Below are 18,973 nucleotides of genomic sequence, written 5' to 3'. Positions count from 1 at the left end.
AGATGCAGAACACTGGGGACTGGGCTCGTTGGTGCTGCTCAGAAGCCCACCTACCAGCTTACTCCCTATTTCTAACTCTAACTTGTTAGACTGAGGACCCAAAGTCCTTGGGAGGCAGTGACACTTGTGCCGAAAGGTGAGGAACTCCAGGGTTGAACAGATGTGACTCAAAGTCCTTATCAGCCTTGTGGCCTGGGGAACTTGCACTTTTCTTTTCTTTTCTTTTTTGAGGAAAATTAGCTCTGAGCTAACATCTGCCACCAATCCTCCTCTTTTTGCTCAGGAAGACTAGCCCTGAGCTAACATCCGTGCCCGTCTTCCTCTACTTTATATGTGGGATGCCTACCACAGCATGGCTTGACAAGCAGTGTGTAGTCTGCATCCGGGATCTGAACCGGTGAACCATGGGCTGCCACAGCAGAACGTGTGACTTAACCACTGTGCTACCAGGCTGGCCCCCTCCTTTTCCTTTTCTGTACAGTGGAGGACAATAAGCCCAGCTCCCAGGGTTTGGGCGTGGTGCTCATCTCCCTAGAACATCTAGCACAGTACTTGCCATTTGGTAGGTGTTCATTGTATATTTACTCTCTTCCCTTCCCTCCCTCTCCTTTCCTGTGGTGACTATCAGCCTCTCACTCCCTTGGGTCGTAAAGTTCTTGGTTCCAGAGGAAAGAACCAAGGCCAGAAGTCAGACTTTCATCCCTAGCTCCATTGATGACTAACTCTGGGAAGACGCTGGGCCCCTCACTGTCTTTAGGTCTCCTGCCCTAATACAAAATCCATATTAATATCAGTGCAAAAGATCTTTGATCATCAAAACCCGGCGAATGCAAAGGGTTAGCGCTGGAGTGTGAGTGCAGACACTTTCCCGCCCGCCAACTAGCTTAGAAGAATATTTGGAAGATGAGTAAGGTAATGTCTTCCATATGCTAAAGAGAAGATGATTTGGCACCACGCAAGGTAGAGTAGAAAACCCCCACTTGTTAGCAGAGTGACCTTGGACAAGACATTAACTGCCCTCGGCCTCAGTTACCTCATCTAAAATATGAAAGTAATAAAATCTTACCTTACAGGGGTAGCTGTGAGGATCATATGAGGCAATTCATGTGGAAGACCTTTGTAAACTGTGAAATGCTCTACAAATGTCAGCCAGCGTTAGCAGTTAATGTGCGCGTTTGTTTATTGTTTCAGCGGAGAGTACAGGACGTCATCAGCCCGATCGTGTTTGAAGCAGCCTACAGCCTGGGTGAGCATGTGACTGGAGAGGAGGAGCGAGAGCTGCCGGCTCTGACACCAGTGCTCCGCTGGAAAAAGGGGCAAAAGATTGCCCAAAAGAATCAGGTCAGAACCTTAACGCTCACAACCGGGACCTACAGTGGCGGGTGCATACGGCAGAAGTAATGGTCCTGGCTGCCTGGGAGATGGTGGCCAGGGCATATCCCAACTCTGGGCCTCCCTTGTGTAGTCTGCAAAATGATGAAATGTGTGATCTTTGGGATTGCTTTGAACAGCCACATGATTTAAACACATTGAGGCTGTTTTCAAGCAGTTGGAAAATTATAACCCCTTTGAGGTCATGAACTTGCCCCTTGTTCCTCGACTGTTTCCAGAGCTTAGATCAGGACACCGTTGGTGCTCAATAAATGTTTTTTTGGTGGAGCATGAATGGGGTGAAGAAGCAAGGACTTCATCTTGCTAGAATTGGTGGTTGAGTTAAAAATGGCCAACCCAAGTATCCCTGGAAACTAGAGCTCTGCCCGTGCAGGTGGACCACACATCTTTTCTGAAGCTCATCAAATTCCAGGATGTGCTGCTGTGTAGAGGAACTTCAGAGCAATGTTAGGTACAGGCCACGTGAGGTAGGAGTGAACCCATAAACTGATTCTGTGCAGCAGCATTGGCCTGTCTGCCCTGAGCCATCTGTGAGATGTGCTGTGCTGACTGCTATGCAGGAAATATGCAAGGAATCTGAGATCCCAAGTTGGTTTTAAATCTTTCCTTAACACCCGAGATCACCACAGATCCAGGACCCTGGGGAAGATCAGGAAAAACTTTTTTTGGCTAAACCAGACTCCTGTGCAGGGTGGGGGCAGAGCTGTGGAACCACCCACCAGCCCCACCCTCTATGGTTCTTCTAACTGCTCTGAATTTAGGAGAAAACTAGCAGTTAGTGACCCCGGCCTTGCAGTTTAAAGTTGTAAACAGAACCGCAGAGAAGTGTTTGGGTTTGAGGTGTCCATCCAGATATGTTCAGTTAAGTGGTGAAATTTTTACCAAGGCATCCCTATTTTCTCCCAAAGTCTCCGCCATGTTGTCTTGGGTCAGATTCTCTCGAAGCAGAGCCTGAGACAAGGATTTGGGAGCACCATGGTCTCATGAGGCTGTGCTCTTGAGAGAAACTTGTAAGGAAGTGAGGAAGGGGAAGGAGCTGAGCAAGGATGTGGTCTCAGCTAAAGTCTAGCGTTGGCCTGAGCTGGGGACTCTGGAGCATAAATTACACCAAAGAGTTGTCCTCTCCTTGAGGCAAGGGGGCTGGCCCTTTGTACCCCAGATTAGTCAGCTATTGGCTGGCTGTGGGGCATGGAAGGAGAATATAACTCTCCTGTAGGATGCTCCCTTCAGCTGAGCAGAGTTCTTTGGAAAAGGATGCAAATATGAGCAGTTAGCTGCCTACACTCACGTCAGCTGGAGGATGGGGACAGCAGTTGTAAAGGGATCTGGGCAGGGCTGACAGTGCACACTACAGACATATGCACAACCTATTGGCAGTGCTGCCTTTTTGGATGCTGCTTTTGCATTCAAACATGAACTTCTTTCAAAACACAAGTGCCAAAGAGGGTGGCCAGTATGCTCTGCTGGTCATTGATACTTGGAACAGGCTCTGGGGGGCAGTCAGGGGAGAGACTGGGAGGACACTGAGTGTCTAAGTGGGTGGGGCAGAGTGGAGGAGGGAGGCATGATGAAGGCGAGGAAAAGAGGAGAGGAAGATAAGATGAAGAGGCAGGGCAGGAAGCTGGTGACTTCTGCCTTGACTGAGAAGTAGAAATTGATGTCATCTCCTGACAGTGAAGTGGGGTGAGAAGTCAGGCTGGGGACTCAGTAAATCAGCCTGATCAGAGATGCAGGGACACATTAGCATTAAAATGCTCTTCTTGGTCACTTCTGGTTCAAGATGACCAGCCAAGCAGAAATATTTGTTTGTGCTTCCTGACACCCCATTACAAGGATTATGCATGGGTAAATAGGAAGAGGAAGGAGAACACTGTGGGGGAAAGGGTATCAGCCAATGAAAGAGTGTAGTAGTTTTAGGGAGTAAGGGAGATGGAAGAGTGTTGTTGGTTGAACCTTGAACTATGCATAGATGGCTTAGTGCCTTTCTATATGTGGAGCTGAGAGGCTGCAGCCACAGTCAGGCCGGCAGTTGTAAAGGAGGCCTGAGTGAGAAGTGAAGCTGAAACAGGGAAGAGAGGTATTAAGTGAAGGTTGGTATGTGGAAGAGTTGACTGTCCACCCCTGTCCCTACCCCTACATACTTCAGGTATGCAGAAGAGCAAGCAACCAGGCATTTTCTTCTCTAAAGAACTGAATAACCTGCTTGAGGTAGTGTGAGTAGGCTGCTTCCCTAGAGGAAAGCCTTACTTCTGGCATTTGGAGCCTCTACTGTAAAAGCTAGCTTCCCCTCCTATCATCCACCCAAACACAGCCACAGATTTTCCAATCAGCTCTTTTACCTTATTCTTAAATATGAATGGACAACCCAGGAAACCTGAGATTGGGGACGGTGAGGGGAATGTGGTATATGAAAACAAAAAGACCAAAGTAAACAAATAGAATAATTGACTAATTAATTTAGAAGGAAATAAATTATTCAGGGGTTAGAAGAGATTATACAGATGTTAAAACTACCTTAAACTTTGTAATAAACACAAGGGGATTTAAGAATATATTGTGTCCATTAGAAAATGGTTGGAATTCTATTTCTTTTTAAAGGGAAGAATCAGAGAATAAGGGAAAGTTTCTTGAAAATTAACAATATGGTTACAGAGCCGAAAATTTCCTAGAAGGATTACAAGATAATGGTAAGAAATCCCTCAGTAAGCAGAGCTAAAAGGCAAATGGAAAAGAGAGCTAAAGGATCAATCTACCAGGTTCCATATCCAAGTAATAGGAATACCAGAAAAAGTAAACATAGAAAATGAAGAAGAAATGATAGGAAAAATACGAGAATGAAATTTCCCAGAATTAAAGAGAGATTATTTTTAATTTAAAGGGCCCATCAGTTTACAAGCAGGATAAATCAAAAATATCTGAGGTACATCATTTTGAAGTGCCACTGCTTCTAAGACTGAAGGAAAATTCCAAATGCTTCCAGGGAAAGGGAGTACAGGATGATGATAGTGAGGAGTGTGTGTCAGCTTACAACAGAATTAGAATCACATTAAGTAGTTCATTAGATTCCTTATTAGCAAGACTGGAAGCTAGAATATGGTGAAATAAAGGCCTCAAAGTTCTGAGAGAAAGTGCTTTGGAAACCAGAATTTGATGCTTAGTCTAACAGTCAAGTGTGAGGTCAAAATAAAGTCATTTTTCAGACAAGCAAAGACCCAGGAAGTTTACCTGCCTAGTAACTCTTCCAAAGAAGTTACCTGAGATGTACTGCAACAAAACGAGGGTGACAACAAGAAGGAGCAAGATGTACGATAGAAGAAATGGTAGAACTAACTCCCAGAAGTCTACCAACAAGAAAGCCCAGCATGACAATCGAGCCACAAATCTAAAAAACAGTTGATCGACTGAGAACAGGGACCCAACAAACTTCAAGCAGAATGAGCCAGTAATAGAATGACAAGAAAGTAGCAAATATTCAGGATACAGTGTAGATGGAATATATTTCTTCTCTGGATAAGAAAAAAATAAGGGCAATCACAAACTTCCAGAAGAAATTGAAGTGGGGTCAGTATGTCACGGTTCAAATATAAGACAATGTGGTGGGATTTTGAGCAAGTAGAAGAGTATAAGGAAGAAAAGGACCTTGATACTACAGATATGCTCCCTTAAGTAAAAGTTGAGTCTTCTAGGAGTTTAACTTTGCACCTGTAGAGGAGGGTATGTAATCATGACGTTTGTCTTGGCTCTACTGTGAACAGTACTCATGTAGCCTTTATAACATTAGCACTATTTATTGGTTTTCTGTATTTATAGTCAAGCCCAAATCAGAGCTATGGTTATAATATAAAATTTAAATATCAGTAAATTTGACCGTATAGAGGTAAAAAGAGAATGACAGAATTTCTCTTAATATCTTAATTTTTTAAATTGGTGAGTCAAGAGATATTGCAAAACTGGATGAAACAAGAAATAGCGGTTTATTACTTAAAATTGCAGAGGTTGTCAGTAGAGCAGTACTTCTTAAAGTGTGGTCACTGAACCAGCAGTGTCAACATCTTTTGGGATCTTGTGAGAAATGAAAATTCTTGGGCCCCACCCCAGACCTACTGAATCAGAAACTCAAGGGGTGGGTCCCAGGGAGCTGTGTTTTAATAAGCTGACCAGCTTATTAATTCTGATGCAGCTAATGTTGAGAGCCACTCCAGTAGAGGAGCTAAGAGTAATGATTTGCCTGTCAAAATTAGGCAGGTGGAGGAGAGGGGGCCATTGTGTAAGTGAGATAAATTCTTGTTTATTGTGGCAGGAATTCAGTAAGATAATGTCTAAATTTGATAAATCAAGAAGTAGTATTGGTTTGTTTTCCAGAGATATGGAAATAATCATCGAAAGAAACATAAATGGATATGGGTAATAGTGGTTGCCCCTGGGAAGCAGGACCTGCTATGAGGAGGTGTATGGCAGGGGGTCATTATTTTTTTAACCATGTGATTCTTTGGTTGAAATTAAAATGAAAGAAAAATATTGTCCTTAGATTGGGAAGATTGTCCAGGAGCCTGAGAAAAATTCTGGGAGAGTGAGCCTTGCTTATTCTCCTTTTCCTGATTATGAAAAAAAAAAGACAATTTAATGGTCTTCTTCCATGTGTCTTCCAGATGTTGGCTCAGTTTAAAGGGAAGAAAGATTCTGAGAGCTAGACCCACTCCAGGAAGCAGAGTTGATTTTTAACCTGTGTATGTCTATGTGACAGCTCCACAAAGAACGTCTAACTTCTTTCATAGGAAGGAATAAACTCATCAGAGCTCTTTAAGTCATGTTGCCACATAACGTTAGGATTTAAATGCCTTAGTCTCTTCAACTAAAAGGCACTGAGCCCATGTTGGTACACAGGACTGTGCAATGGAGTGGATTAAATCATGGAGATCTTTTAGAGTCAGGGTCTGCCACCATTGATGGTCTAGTTCAGCTGGAATAGCTGCACAGACAGTGTATGTAATTGGAGACAGTGACTTGAGCACATTAAGTACAGGCTTATTGATGGATCCAAGGCTTTTTGAAGTGAGTGGGAGTGAGTGAGACGGCCAGGAGGCCAAGCCTTCCCTCTACTGTGTGGAGAACAGTCTTGGGAGAAAGCAGCCTCTAGGGTAGGTGGTAGGCTATGTGAGTGAGTAGTGGGGTCACCACTGATGCTGAGAACGGATTGGGATTCTGGGCGCTCTGTGTCTCTAATGCTGCAGGCCTCTGTGGGACACACAGCCTGATGAGCATACACTTCCCCTTAAAAATTTAAGGAAAACAGAGTCCTACCTCTGTCTCCTCGGGGGATATTTGATACCAAAAAAATTCAACTTACTTTATCTGTTAACTGGAAGAGTATTTAAAAGAACTATAAATCTAAGAGCAATTCAGTCAATTGAGTGTCGACTACATGTAAGACCTTGAAAAAAATTAAAACATTGCTGCCCTCAGTGGACTTTCAGACTGGACAGGAATAACTTACACAGAGCAGAAAGTGAGACTCAGATTAGTACGTGTGAATTTCACTCCAGAGACCACTTCCAGCTGAGGAGAAGGAGATGTTCTATGGAGAAAGGGAGAATTGGCCAGAGCCTTGAAGAAGTAGGATTTGGGCACTCAGGGCTGGAGGGGCTTGACAGACTAACAGAGAAGAAGGGACTGATGGATGATGGATGCTAATGGTCTTCCATGTGGCTGAATATCTAGTGAGGGGAAGCAGAGGGGCCATCAGGACTGGGAGTATAGTCATACAGTCTAAGGCCACTGGTTCACAGGCCGAGGAATTGCTCTTGATTCTGTGGGGGATGGGAAACCATTACATCTTTTTGAGTGTAGGAGATCAGAGATGTGCTTCAGGGAGGCTGGTCTGCCTGACCTAGGAAGGCCTGTTAGGAGCTCATCACAGTGGCCCCAGGGAGGTCTTATAGGTGAGTCCTTAGAGGTTGTGTCTGATACATCCAGAAAGTTGACTCGTTATTAGTTACTAGTTGGTATCAGTTGCTGGAACAGAGTCTGGAACTAATTCAAACTATCATGGAATGCCCTGGCTGGCCTGTGTGCTAGGAAAGGAGCAAGGCTGTCATTGGACTGGTCACCTGAAGGCCCTTATCTTTCCCCTTCAGGTGAGCATACCAATGGTTATGACAGAGATCCTTTCTTCAAACCCTATACACAGAGGAGAGCTTTGGAAATTATAATTGCTCACATGCTGCCTAGGAGGCCCCCAAAGAGACCTGGCTGGGGCTGCACTTCCAGGTGACAGAATGGTCCCCCAAAGATGTTCACACCCTTATTCCTGGAACCTGTGACTAGGATACATTATGGGAGAAGTAACTTTGCAGGTGTGATTAAGGTTATGGACTTTAAAATAGAGTATCCTGGATTATCCAGATGAGCCCAATCTTTCTCCAGCTTGAGGCAGGAAGAATGAGGCAGAATAGGAGGTCAGAGAGATGCAGGGGAAAGAGAGAGATAGGAAGCATGAGAAGGACTTGACCTCCTATTGCTGGTTTTGAAGATGAAGGTACAACTTGACAAGGAATACAGGCAGCCTCGAGGGGCTGAGAGAGGCTCCTGGGTGAGTGTCAGTAAGGAAACGGAAACCTCAGTCCTACAGCCACATGGAACTGAATTCTGCCAACAACCTGAATGAGGCTGGAAGCAGATTCTCCCCCAGAGCCTCCAGATAAGGGCCCAGACCAGGGGACACTTGATTTTGGCCTTGTGAAACCCAGAGCAGAGTAACCACCAAAGCCCACCTAGCCTTCCAACCTACAGAACTGTGAGATAATAAATTTGTCTTGTTTTAAGCTGCTAAATTTGTGGTAATTTATTACTGTAGCAATAGAGAATGAATAAACCCCATACCTCAGAGAACCCCAGGCCTTCTTTCTTCCCCTGGCTTCTCTGGGTAAGGAGCAGAGGCTTTGGAGTGAGAAGATCAGGGTCCCAGCCCAGAGCAGAATGTACTCACTCAATGGCACAGGGCAAGTCACTTACCTCGTGAGAGCTCCTGCTTAGTCACCTGTCACTTAGGGTGCCATCATCTGCTCTGCTACCTCCAAGTGATTGTGGGATTATATGAAGTAATATGTGAGAATCACTGAAATGATGAAGCAGCATTAGATTCTGCTCTTCCCTTCTGGGAAGGGCAAGTCACCTAGCCTCTGGAAGCCTCTGCCTCCTCCCCAATGAGTGGAGGTGACAAGTCAGCTTCACAGCATTGTCGAGGAAAGAATGAGGCAACCCATGGGAGCGAGTGTAGCTGGGGCTCTGGAGGAAGGAGATGCTCCACTGAAGCTGGTTCCTTTCTGCTGAGAGTGTGTCCAGTCTCAGCTGGTTCACGGGTAGGTTCCCTGGATAAGAGGCAATGGTACCATCTAAGGGTTCTGGCTGGTTCCTCAGATGGGCCTATCGTGGTCTTTAGGACTGTCTGGCCCTCACATCTCAGCTCCAGAGATGCCCCTTTTTGTCCAAGAGAGGGGAGATATGGAGATGACCAATATAACCAGAACTCGAGAGCCGGCTGTACCACCACAACTCAAGTAGTACATGAATCCCTCCTCTTTTACTCCGTCTCCACTGCCACCACTCTAGTCCAGGCCACCATCATTCCTCATCTGGACCAGGTCACTTCTCTGCATACTTTCCCCCTCACCCAATAGCTTCCTTTAGAAGAAAATGCAGACTCTTGCTAAGGCACGCAAGACCCTGCATGATGGGGTCCCAGCCCCTCCAGGATCGTTCAGTGCTACCCACATACGGCACTCCAGCTACCCTCAGACTTACCAAGCCCTTTCCTGCCTTAGGCCTTATACACATTCTGACACTTCTTTTATAAAGCTCTTTGCCATGCTTTCCTTTTGGCCACTTCCTCAGTCTTTAGGTCAGCCAAAATATCACCACCTCACAGAAGCGTCCCCCAACTACCCTGTATTACCTGGTTATTAGCTTGATCGGCTGTATTAGCTTGATTCTTTCATGACACCTATCACAATATGCTATTTTGTCTAATTGCTTTTCTGGCTCCCTCACTAGAATGGAAGGCTGATGAGAGCAGGGCTCTGTTTTATTTTATTTGCTGTTGATCCCCAGTGCCTAGCATAGTGCCTGGCCCATAGTGGATGCTCAGTAAATCTATCTCAATTGAAAGAGCCCTTCTGAAAGAACAGAAGGCTAGGTCCTCCTGCAGAGATTGGCCATCATATCAGAATTTCTTCACCAGCTGTAATTAAAAGAAATGTGCTCCAGGAGCTCTCTGGGAATTCCTCTCAGGCAGGAGAGCGTGGCGTGTGATTTAGGGTGACTTCCCTACACCACAGTACTTCTGTGCGTTTGTGAGTCTACTTTTTGAAAAACAAAATGGAAGAAATACGGCTGGTGAAAGAAAAGTCATTGGCTGTGTTGAGAATACGCACTTTGTCATCTTTCAAGTGAAAAGTGAGCTATTTTACTCTAATATAATTTTAAGCTATGTTGAAGCCGTAAACTTTGGGTCTCCGTTGTGCTGGAAATCATCACCATCTGTTCCTTCCACCCTAGACCCTGCAATGCCTGGGTGTGTGGGAGTATAGCCCCATGCCTATGAAAACTTTCTGTTTGTTCAGGCTGCACATTAGGTAATACTTTCCCGGCTGAGGTGCCCAGCCAGCTCAAATGCCGTTATTTACAGCTCTAAGGTTTATTTTCATTATCATACATAAAGGCTCTGCAGAAGGATGGAAAGCTGAGGGGTTGGGAAGGGTGGAAGAGGAGAGAGCAAAATAACTCAAGACATCTGAGCTAGACATGTTTCAGAGAACACCCAACCTAGAGGATCCAGATTATGCACCTGGATTCAGGGGAGCAGTTTGGCCCAGCAGAGGAGGAGAAGGAAGGAGCAGTAGAGGAAGAAGTCTCCATCCCTATTTCAGCCAGATCAACCTACTTTTATAAGCATCAACTGGTTGGCATCAGCTTCTGGGTGATCTTTTCAGAAAGGGCACTGTGGTGAAATGTGTGAAAATCATCAAGTTTCAAGTACGTGTGAGAAAAACAAGTAGTTCATCATTCTCCCTGACCAGAGAAGTCTGGCTCCATTCCTGTGTCTCAGGCTTCCCCTCCAAGGTTAACCCCAAGACCAAAGGAGAGGGGACTCTTACCTCTCAAAGACTGGACTGTGTCCTGGAGTGACCTGTTAAATTTGCAACTTTTCTTCTTTAGTGTTATGTTTTATCTTTGCAATTCATGGGAAAATTGTGTTGTGATCCTCCACAACTCTTTTTAGAAGAAAGGAGTGGTTTTCCACCAAATCTTCAAGCCCATTGGGTTTTCTTCTGTATTGTCTTGCCTTATTGAAAACCTCACCCACAAGTATATGGAGTGTGTGTGTGAATGAGTGAGGACATACAAACAGCGGACAGTCTCTGGCTGGGGAAAAAAACATTAGTCCCTTCCTTGTTCTCTTCTGAAATGATTCAGGAAATCAAACACAGGGCACTTGCTATTTGAAGTTATACCTGGGGCCCCATTTAGGTGGTAGGTGGAGGGAAGTAACTTTGGCATCCTCTCCAGTTTTAGGGCCATCTTACTCCCAGTTGCCTGGCTACGTCTGGCTCAGTAGCTTTTAGAAACACAGCATATTCTTCCTTTTCTCTGATGGCACCAGCCCCTTTATTTGAACTTGTTGGTTCTATTTTCTGCCTCTTGTGATTAACAACAACTTTAAAAAAATAAATAAAATATATAACACAGGGTGATTCCAGGGTGAAAGTCAAGGCAGAGAATTTCTGTTGCTGAGAGGCCAAAGGTCCCTAGGCGAGTTTATGGCTGATATTAAAAGTTAGAGGCTGTAGAGGGGCATGAAATGTGGCCTGTAAAAGGCCACCCAGTCACAGGCAGACCTGCAGAGGGCACTGGGCGAGTCCAGAGGCCAGGTGGAGTCCCAGGTGGGCCAGGACGTCTCTGAGCAGCTCAGCCTCCCACTCAGTTCTTCACAGCGTTGAACTGGATCATCAAAATGATGCCTTTAGACAGAGGGAATTATTCTACCAACTGCAGGGCCATGAAGTAACCAGAGGATGCCCAGAGACAGAGGAACTTATCAGTTTTTCCATAGGGGCATGAAGCAAAACTGGCGCCATGTTTGTGTTTAGAGGGAGACCAACAGAACTATTTTTCCTCCCCATTGTTTCAAATTGTGAAAGGAAAATTTGTCCAGACCCTGAGATAGAAGGAATTTCTCTGATTTAATTTTACAAAGTATTTGTCTTTATTCTTGTGCATATGATATTCTTTAGGAAGCAATTGTCATCCAAGTCTGTATGACCTGATTTTAAATACCAGGTGATGAGACTTTCCTTTCTTCCTTTGGGCACAGGGCTGAACAGAGCAGAAATTCCTGGGACCACCCTGAGCTCTTATAATGTGCCATATTAAGGACAGTGTGAAATTCTGGAAAAAGAGCTCACTGAAACAGAATTGGGAGGGAGAAACCTCTTACACTCAGGTCATGGTACTTATACACACAAAAATTTTTAACACTACTCTAGGTGCTGAGGCTTGCAGACTTGAATTACATATGGCTGGGGCCTCTGGGAACTTATATGGGATGGAAGGAACAATAATTCTTAAATGGACCTCTTTTCATCCAGGCAGAGACCCTCTGCAAAGTCATATTGCCCATCAGGAAATGTCTCACTCATTTTAGCTTAAAAATAGCTTCCTTGTTTGGTCCCTTTGGGGTGGGATTTGAAGAGCATTTATTCCCACCCAATCCTGTTGTCCTGTTTTCTCAGGCCTCAGCATGGGAGTTGGTTGCTGTAGCAACTCTATAAACAGCATCTAACCTATGTCAATGATTTTATATATATATGTATGTGTGTATATGTATATATATTTGTGTTTGTATGAGAGAGAGAGAGGAAGATTGGCCCCAAGCTAACATCTGTTGCCAATCTTCCTCTTTTTTGTTTTTTATTTTTTTTCTCTCCAAAGCCCCAGTGCATAGTTGTAGATCCTAGTTATAAGTCACTCTAGTTCCTCTATATGGGATGCCGCCACAGCTTGGCTTGATGAGTGGTGCGTAGGTTTGCACCCAGGATCCAAACCCTTGAACCCTGGGCCTCTGAAGACAAGCGCGCAAACTTAACCACTTGGCCATGGGGCTGGCCCCTATATATATTTTTAAAGTTAATATCACCAAGTCTGAGGGACTGACCTTCCTATGAACATGACAGCTGGAATAGGCTAAGACTCCTACTTCCTATGAGATCAGAAGGGAAGATTTTTCCAGTGAAGATTTGGGTAGGAGGAATGGGCACCCCAAGGCCTGGAGCACTTGGATGACTTCCACTCAGATGTTAGTCTTGGCCAGAGCAACCATTGAGCTGCCAGCCCCAAATCACATGTCCCCAAGGCTGCCCTGGCCTTGGTGGCCGTGGCATTGTGAGAAGAGCACAGTCAGCTCTATCCTCTGTGCTCTGGCTCACAGCAAAATATAACTTCAGCTGGATTCGTTGTATTTTTTTTTTCTGGCCTAGAGAGAACAGGGAAGCGAATAGCCAAATATTCTAGAACAGGAGTCAGCAAACTACATACAGCCTGCAGACCAAATCCAGCCTGCCACCTTTTTTTGGTAAATAAAGTTTTATTGGAACACATTTCTTTGCACGTTGTCTATGGCTGCTTTTGCTCCACAGCAGCAGAGCTGAGTAGTTGAAGCAGAGACTATATAGCCCACAAAGTCAAAAGTATTTACTGTCTGGTCCTTAAGAGAAAAAGTTTGCCAACCCTGTTCTAAAAGAAGTAGAGTAAGGATTTGGGAAGAAGCTGGAGAAAGGATTTTAAAAGAAAACTTTAGGGTCTGGCCCCGTGGCCGAGCAGTTAAGTTCGCGTGCTCTGCTGCAGGAGGCCCAGTGTTTCGTTGGTTTGAATCCTGGGCGCGGACATGGCACTGCTCATCAAACCATGCTGAGGCAGCGTCCCACATGACACAACTAGAAGGACCCACAACGAAGAATACACAACTATGTACTGGGGGGCTTTGGGGAGAAAAAGGAAAAAATAAAATCTTTTGAAAAAAAGAAAACTTTAGTCTCCAGGGAAACCAGAGGTGAAGAGCAGGGTGAGGAGGGAGCCAGCGTGGAAATGTAGTCCATGACGCTAACTAGGCCACAGCTCCTTAGCCAGTCCAGTCCAGTCCACAGCTACGCAAGGCCTGAGGTAGGAAACAGTTGTCTCCTGAGAGGAAGGGTTTAACCTCCCTTGACCAGAGAGGAATAAAAAGTGATGGCTTCTCAGATCTGTTTCCATTTTCCAGAAGGGCTTCTTCCGGGTAAAAGAATTGGCAGGGCTTGGCCAAACAGCAGGTGGAGGCAAGAGGGAGATGACAGAGACTGCTTCCAAGCTGGATGGAGATTTGTCTGATTCAGGCAGCCAAGCGTGTGTTTGCCCAGAAGCCTGGGGAGATGTGGGTAGGAGTGGGCGGAGGAGTTTCTCAGAGGCCCAGCTTGGAGCGTGTTGGGGTTGTTTCCTCAGAGGAAAAACGGGAGTTTAGCCCGTTGGCTTTATGGAGAACCTGTACTCTTTGTACTTTGTTTAGGAGAAGTAGTTTTTACTTGCTCCTGGAAACTCTATGTTGCCGGCTAGCATTCTGAGGCTTTGGTCTGCCTACCCTTCTGCCTCAGAGACATGCTTTTAAGTTCCTTAGGAAATAAAATGGTTATTTGCCCACAGAGATGAATCCAGCTTCAGAGCACAGGAACTGATGTTCAACATCAGCCTCCCCAGCACGTGACGCAGGTCTCTTGATTCCCTGGTGTCTTGCTATTTTACCTATAAGACAACTGCATTTCTAGCCAGGGGAGGGTCTTGCCTAAGCCAAGGCTTTGCCAGGATTGGATGTTTAGCCCACTTTTGTTCATATCATTGCCCAAGTTAGGGAGGCCCGTTAGGTTGCGAAGTATTCTAATAATCTGTTGCTACATAGCAAACTACGCTGACACTTAGTGGCTTAAAAGAACAGTCATTTATTTTTTCATAAATTTGAAATTTGGCAGGGCTTTGTTGAGATACCTCATCTGTGCTCCACATGGTGTCAACTGGGGCAGCTCAGTGGGGCTGGAGGACCCTCTTCCATGATGGCTCACTCATGTTGTTGACGCTGGCTGTCAGTGTCTCTCCTTGTGGGCCTCTGCATGGGAAGCTTGGGCTTCCTCAAAGCATAGTGGCTACATTCCAAGGGCAAATGCCCCAAGAGAACTTGGAGGGTGCTCTATTGCTTTTTACGATCTAGCCTTGGAAGTCACGTAGCATCACTTCTGCTGTAGCCACAAATCCACCCAGATTTGGGGGGTGGGGTGAGGGGGGAGCATCAACTCCACCTCTCTATGGGAAGAGTGTTAAAGTCACATTGAAAAGAGTACAATGGGAGACATTGTGCACTGATGTTTGGAATGTACGGTCATCTACACAGAGGTGAGTTAACGTTGACTCTGCCTCCATGGTCTTCTTACTTCACCGTCAATTAGGGAAGCCTCATGGCGTTCATTCACATGTATGTAGCTGTCACTCACATTTGCTGTTGTAAACAGTGATGCATAGCGGCTAAAACACAGTGTAATAGCTGCACACTCCCACCCTTGGCTAAATGCTAATCTGGATTAACAAGACAGTCACCAATGCTATTTTCATTTTATGACTGTGGGGATTGAGTCCTGGACTAATTTCTAAGCTCATACTTGATCTTCTCAGTATAGTTGGTGCTTAATCTGTGTGTGTATACATTTGCATATGTGTGTGTATGTGTGCACATCAATATCTGTATGGCAGACTCAGTGCTTGCTTTTGTTGGATGGAAATTCGGCAGCGCTGGAGGACTTAGTAGCTAGAGAAGTCAGTTTCAGGGACAGGAAAAAGGGAAAGTCAGACCAAGGACAACAAACTTACAAAGCAACCAGTTCTCATCGGGAGGCTCTGCATTGGCACGTAGCTGAGGGACAGGTGCTTTGGTTGGGGGCTACAGCTTTGATGTTGATGAGCAGTGTATTAGCACTGGCCCAATGGGGGCACCACCAGTGGGCTCCCCATTTCAGTGGTCACCCCATCTCTCAGAGCACTGTGTGGTCTTCCAGTGTTGACCGAGCAGCTTCTACATTCCCGGCTCGCAGGGCAGGCACAGAGGTGAATGAGACCAGTATAGTCCCCATCTTCATGGAGCATAATCTTAGTAGGGAAGAAAAACATGAAACATGTAATGATAAAATTAATTAAAATTAATTAAAAAATAGAATAAAATCGAGATGAGCAATAGAAGAAAAAAGTACACAGAACTACAAGAGCTTACAACAGGGGTTCGAGCTGGTCAGGAGCTCAGGGACGTGGTTTTGATTTGCTCATTGAAGGGTGAGAGGACATGTGGTAGGTGAACTAGGTGGAGGAATTTGGGATCAGCTTTTGGGGAGGCCCTGAGGTGGGAAGTTATAAAGACAATCCCAGGAGTGGCTGGTATGAGAGAGCCAGAGTAGTGGAGGTGAGGAGGGCAGAGACCAGATCTCGCCAGATTGCTTACCACAGGATGGATTTAGGTCACATCCTCTTCATCACTTCTCACCTGCTTCCCACCCCCACCCCACCCCACCCCACCCCCAATGGTGGGGAAGTCAAACCGTCTCTTGCCTGTGAAATGGGAAAGACACGTGTAAAGAGGAGCCTGTCACCAGGGGCAGAGCTGGGTTTGGTGGGACCTGAAGCTTATACAATTTGGGAGGAGAGATTCTCTTGAAGAAAAAAATGTAAAATTATGAATACAAAGTTAGGTGCAAGGCCTCAATAGGGGCATGTCAGTGAGGGACCTTCAGGCTTAGGTTTCATTAGCTTAGTGGTAAAGACACCTTTGGCGTTTTTACCCTCATTCCTAACCTCAAAAAACCTTTTTATCTCGCCTAAGATACTCGTGCAGTCCTCACATCCACTTCCTCCTGTTTTCTCCTTGGTTGAGATGGCAAGTATAGCACTAATATCTTATATGAAATCTCCTGGAAATTTGGCTCTCTCCTTGCCCCCAGGGTGTCCAAAAGAACATGGGAATTTCCTCTTTTTGCCCAAGACTTCCATGAGTTTTTCCCCCACAATCAAGGCAGGGAATGTTGGCTGGGACAGTTTATTCTTTTGGAAATGTGACACAGGAATATGAATTTCCATAGGCAAAATTATTCTGTCTGGTCGGGTCTAGACTGTCTGTTGGCCAGTAAGTTTGCTGGAGTCCACGTTGGCTCTCTGAGAAGCCGCCTGGATTTATCCTGTGGGAGGGGAACAAATCACCTGGAACTATGTTCTGGGGCTGCGGGAGGACGACTCATAAACATGAACAGTGAAAGTGAAGTTTAATAGTGAATATATTACAACTAAAAAATGGCAACAGGCCCTCTCTGCAAAATCCCACTGACGTGATCAAAGCCATCTGACTATAAAGAAGAGTCTGTCAGTCTGAAATGCAGGGAGCCTCTGTCCATAGATTAGAAACATCAAAGAGGTTGGGACCAGATTGAGGGAAGGATTGACAAACCCACCGTGTGCCATAGAAAGAAGAACACTGTAACTGCTCCCAAAATGCTGCGGCTCATTCCCCGGCCAACCTCCATAGATAGGCCCAGCTCAGGCACACTCCACAAACCCCTGGAAAGATGTGGAGTTTGGCACACTGAGCTTCAGGCCCCAGTGCGGGGTGGGACACTGGCTGTCAAGGCCCAGTCTTGGTTAGAGAAAGGACACTGCGTTCCTGTTAACTGCTGGCTGCTCCACCAAGACATGGGAAAGAATCCCTTCAGCCCTGTTGTGGTGCCCTCAGCCTAATGGTCTAATTGTCTTTGACTTTTCCCTTTGGAACTAAAAATTACGGTACAATCCCATCGCTCAGGCAGAACCCATCTCAAATATAGATTTTCTGTTTCCCCAAGACAGCAAGTAGAGGGAAATGACCACGCTATAATCTAAGAATTCTTTACTCAACTGGATTATTATTCACTCACATCTTAGAGCATTTAAAGATATTCTCAAAGATGGAAAGGACACCTACCATGTACCCTTCTCAAAAAACCTCCTTGAAGAAGCACTTCAGTAGACTGAGAAATGAATGAAATAAGGAGTGTACTCTGCAGTCGAGACCACCATTGATTTGGGTTTCCCTGGATCCCAGGAGGAACCCCTCACCATGCCGGGGAGCTGGGTTCTTGGGAGTAGGCTCACGGGAAGGATACGCACTGATTTGGAAGAAAGTAGTTGGCTGTTATTTACTCATTTGCCATTAAATCCTGTTCTGACCTTCCCGTTGTGACTCTCTCACAGACTGTTTTTGAAAGGAATTGCCGTTCTGAGGACTGTGCCGCTGACCTGCAACTTCGGGGTCAATTACTGCTCTCCGGGTAAGTCAGTGCTGCTTTCACGACATCATTCTGGGAAGATCGTTTGTCTCGACTCCAGGCTCAAAGGCTGAATGTGCAGATTTCCCCACCAGAGAGGGTAAATAGAGTTGGTGGATTACAATGATATTTTGTGGTTTAAAAAAATGTACGTTATACAATAATTTTAACAGCAGCTATTTTTTGGGGAGATAGTTTGGTTTTTGTTTTGTTTGCAACTCCACATATCTCACAATTTAGCCTATATTGTTAATTTCTGTGAGTATTTGTGTTTGTGCGTAGGGGTGTATTTTATGTTTACTCATTGTATTAAGTTGAGCCATTTGAAATTGCCAATATTTAACTGTTTCGAATAATTCACAATTTGACTTATTATATAAAGTTTCCTTTTATTTATTTTTTCCACACTTAATGGCATCTGCTTTAGCAGCAGTTACTGGTACTGTGGCAAGAGGGGGTGAAGGAGAGGGTCAGGCTGTCTTGATCCAAGTGAACTGACAGTTTCTTTGTTGTTTCAGGGTTTCCTCCCACAGTATGTGAATCCCCCAGGCTAAAGGTGAACTACACAGAGGCCTTCTGTTTCCTTTTTGCCAGACTTTTATTGTAGACTTCTTTTGGGATGAAGGTGCTGGTCCTGAATCGTTTAGCCACATTTCAGAGAATGGTTTCCTTTAGAGACAATTCCTCTAAAAGATTGTTAGAGCCTTGGAGTCAGAAAGGCCCTCTTATGTGATTTATTACTCTCTCTCAAAAACAGTCATCAATTTTGATAGTTATTCTTTAAAATACCATACTGTGTTGCTTTATTTGTAAATGTAACAGTTAAGTTTGGGTGGAATGAAAGAAATATCCCATTGTGAACGAGTGACTACACTAGGACACTTTTGCTTATGATGATAAATAATCTATTATTCATCAAAGGAAAGTAACACTAAGATTCTTTTCCTTTTGTTTGAGTTTATTGGGAGAAAGATGATGTAAACCACCCCCCCCCCCCCATACACACACATACACACACACACTCCACTCCTCTAAACTACTTAAGTATTAATTAGCATCACTTTTACTTAGGGCAACAGTGGTCGTAGATTAAAGTGACATGTGTTTTGCCAAGCTTAAAAAATTACTTTAAACTCATGGAGTGGATATTGGAATTGTTTAACATTAGTAAG

The 18,973-nt window shown here is 45.0% G+C and overlaps 1 protein-coding gene and 1 long non-coding RNA gene across 3 annotated transcripts in view; one reads left to right on the top strand and one right to left on the bottom strand.

The window, feature by feature from the left end:
- The window catches only part of LOC139076182 (uncharacterized), a 34,384-nt gene extending 33,178 nt beyond the window's left edge, over window positions 1-1,206 (bottom strand). Inside the window, exon 1 of the long non-coding RNA XR_011527514.1 lies at window positions 1,067-1,206. This is a non-coding gene — a long non-coding RNA (uncharacterized lncRNA). The remainder of the gene's footprint in view (window positions 1-1,066) is intronic.
- Window positions 1-18,973, top strand: part of ITGA9 (integrin subunit alpha 9) — a 331,274-nt gene that overhangs the window by 167,790 nt on the left and 144,511 nt on the right. For both annotated transcript variants that reach the window (XM_070577273.1, XM_008524662.2), the window contains exons 16-17: window positions 1,192-1,341; window positions 17,728-17,804. In XM_070577273.1, coding sequence (XP_070433374.1) covers window positions 1,192-1,341; window positions 17,728-17,804 — 227 coding nt within the window. The remainder of the gene's footprint in view (window positions 1-1,191; window positions 1,342-17,727; window positions 17,805-18,973) is intronic.

The sequence above is a fragment of the Equus przewalskii genome, chromosome 15, assembly GCF_037783145.1.
Source record: "Equus przewalskii isolate Varuska chromosome 15, EquPr2, whole genome shotgun sequence".
In the NCBI taxonomy this organism is placed as follows: Eukaryota; Metazoa; Chordata; class Mammalia; order Perissodactyla; family Equidae; genus Equus; species Equus przewalskii.
Note: the sequence above shows the minus strand (reverse complement) of the source record. Positions and strands in the feature narration are given on the sequence as shown.